The sequence below is a fragment of the Drosophila erecta genome, unplaced genomic scaffold, assembly GCF_003286155.1.
Source record: "Drosophila erecta strain 14021-0224.00,06,07 unplaced genomic scaffold, DereRS2 tig00000000-arrow-pilon, whole genome shotgun sequence".
NCBI lineage: Eukaryota > Metazoa > Arthropoda > Insecta > Diptera > Drosophilidae > Drosophila > Drosophila erecta.
This window is the reverse complement of record NW_020825194.1, coordinates 16305968-16308639: the sequence shown is the minus strand read 5'-3', so window position 1 is coordinate 16308639 and position 2672 is coordinate 16305968. Positions and strand designations below refer to the sequence as shown.

General features: G+C 38.7%; 1 protein-coding gene across 1 annotated transcript; it reads left to right on the top strand.

The window, feature by feature from the left end:
- The first annotated feature begins 623 nt into the window (after positions 1–623).
- Positions 624–1055, top strand: LOC6553549. Its single transcript, XM_001980214.3, has one exon. The coding sequence runs from the start codon at positions 659–661 to the stop codon at positions 1016–1018; it is 360 nt and encodes a 119-aa protein (XP_001980250.2). The 5' UTR covers positions 624–658; the 3' UTR covers positions 1019–1055.
- Positions 1056–2672: the final 1617 nt, after the last annotated feature.

Sequence of the window (2672 nt, the reverse complement as noted above, 5' to 3'; positions counted from 1 at the left end):
TTGCTCTCGTTTTCGACTCCTCCCGAGTTTTTTATTAAAGGATTTTAATTGCCTCCAATTAAGAAACTTTAAACGAACACCTATCGTATTGAAAATAATGCGCGGTGTTTTTCATTTGAAGTTGGGAAAGCATGCCTACAGAAAAAGCGGCTGCCAAATTGTATATTGTTAAATTTATCACCAGTTTCTTTAATCAATGAGTAGTTTGGTATAATCACGCTCGCATTATATAAAATAAATAAAATAAGGGTATCCAATCTTCATGTATACCGTTTTGAGTTCCCATGATTCTATACCGCATTGATTGCCTCGACTAATACGTCACATTTGTTAGAACCTTTTTTTGTCTTCAGCTCTTGTACTGCTTTTTATTGGCAACCACTTTTTTGTGGGCGTTTTGAATGAAGGCATTAGCATTGCCTTCAATTAGCGAGCTTTAAATTTAAACCAAACGTCAATGGTGTTGCCATTAAATTCAGTCGTTATGCCCCTCTACATATAAATAGGAAACATCGGCGGCTCTTTGAGCGGCAGTTGTTTCGAAATCATTGACGCGGTTTGTCGATTGAATTAAATATAAATATCATATTCTCATCGTTGAATTAAATATTTAAATATGCCATTGCATTTGCCGTTGCCATCGCTGCTGCCTCTGGCGATGATTTTGCTGCTGGGCACGCACTTGAGTGGTGCGTCGGCTGTTGACAAGGATGTGGCACCAGTTGGCGATGTAAAAACGGATTTACTGTCATTGGAGCAGGAAATTGGCGGCGCTGCGTTGCCGGGTAAATCGGAATCTGATTCGCAGCGAAGTGTGCTTCCGGTTCGTCGAAGGCGTGGCATCTTCTTCAGCGGCAGCATCGGCGGCTTACCCTTCCTCAACTGGGCCACTGGTTATTCTTGGGCATATCCTGGCTATCCGTACAACTACTATGGCTCACCATCGCCTGGCTATTATGGTTATGGCAGTGGCTACTATCCCGGCTACCTCGGCTATCAGAAAATTATCATCGGCTAATGCAGATTTGTAAAAAGCGAAAAAAGGCAGCGCGAAATATCGATTAGAAAACCCCTTTCAATGTGAGATTATAAATAATGGCCAGGAAGGAGCAGCGACGACCCTTTTGCAGTTTGTTATTTTACTTATTGTTGCTGCTTTTAAATTAATTTGCCGGACACAGAAAAAGTTGAGTTTAGTTGAAGAGGTGGGGCGCGAAAAAATGAACAACATGAAATTGCACAATTTATATTCATTTTTCGGGGGGCACAGATTTTGCATAAATCATTTCGCAGCGACCAAAATGAAACGCGTAACATAATTTTTAACCCTTGATAATTTTTTATGACAAGCATTTTCGTTATTTTCCCTCCGTGGGACCACCTTATTTGTTGTTGTTTTCCTTGCCGTGTTGCTGTTGTTGTGGGCCGCAGCGAAATGCAAATAAAGCGGATCAAAAGTTTGCTGTTAAAAGAAGATTAATTGCAATTTGGTGGCAAGACCTGAAACATTTCGAGCCCCACAGCGCCCCATTTGAAAATCCGCTGCCCATTCGGCGGTGGGCGGTTGGTAATTAAATATTTTTAAGCTGTAAATGGTTTCCATTTGCGTGATGCTGTTCTTATTTTGTATTTGCAATCAATAAAATTCATTAAACGAACAACAATAACAACCAACCAAAAAGGGAACCAGCCAAATCAAATAAAATACATTTCTCCACGGTCTTAGTTTCAATTGCCACTCGGCAGTTGTAAATTGTTCCTCTATAAGTGCTGTCCTGCAATTGTTGCAGTTTCGCAAGTGGCTATTGTTTATTCATTCTGCTTTATAATCATTTTATTGCCGAGGTATGCTGATTTTTTAATCAATTTACATAATTTATGCCTTTTTTATGAACTTCACTCCCTCCCAATGGGATCAGCTGCACACATTCGGTTTGTGAATTGTTGAAGAGAGCGCAGAGGAAAATGTTTCAGTTTTGATAGTTGATCTGCTATAATATTGAATTATCGTTTTACAAGCAGTTGTCACGTTGTAAATCATTAAAAATTAATTATCGATTTAACTGCAGGACTGCATGAACACCGATGGCGATTTTTGTCTCAAAGGGTACAAATGTTTTCACAAAATCAATGGAAGTGAATTTTTATATTCTCTGCCAGATATTAAAAATGAAAGCAGTATTAATTAGTTGGCGAGTTGGAATTACTGTATCCATATATAATTATATATAACTAATTTGATTTATTTTCCTGGTCATACATACACGTATGTAGCTTTAAATATTAACATAAATCAAATTTTCAATTTAGAGTTCTGCTTAATATTTCATGAGTTTTAAACTACTTTAAGAGCCAGTTTAAACTATGTACGATAGGGAAACTTTATTTTGGTTAATTTGTATTTGAGGATACTTTATGTTTAAGTATCCTAGTAATTAGCAGATCACACGTGTTTGGGGGGCTCGGATCCCATTCCCAAATCCCATGCCTACACCTCTTTTGTTAACCACCTGTAATTAATAGTTTCGACTGACCACCTTTTGAACGCAAACGAATGGGCAAGTGGTAGTGAAAAGGCGGTCTAAATTGAGGGTATTCGAAATTTTAATAGAGCTGTCAGAAGTGCCACTGCCACTTTTCCGGCTTTCCGCTTTTCCGGACGGGCGGGAACG

What these genes read in the sequence shown, in the direction of transcription:
- LOC6553549 (XM_001980214.3), top strand. Translation starts at nt 659, where the DNA reads ATGATTTTGCTGCTGGGCACGCACTTGAGTGGTGCGTCGGCTGTTGAC.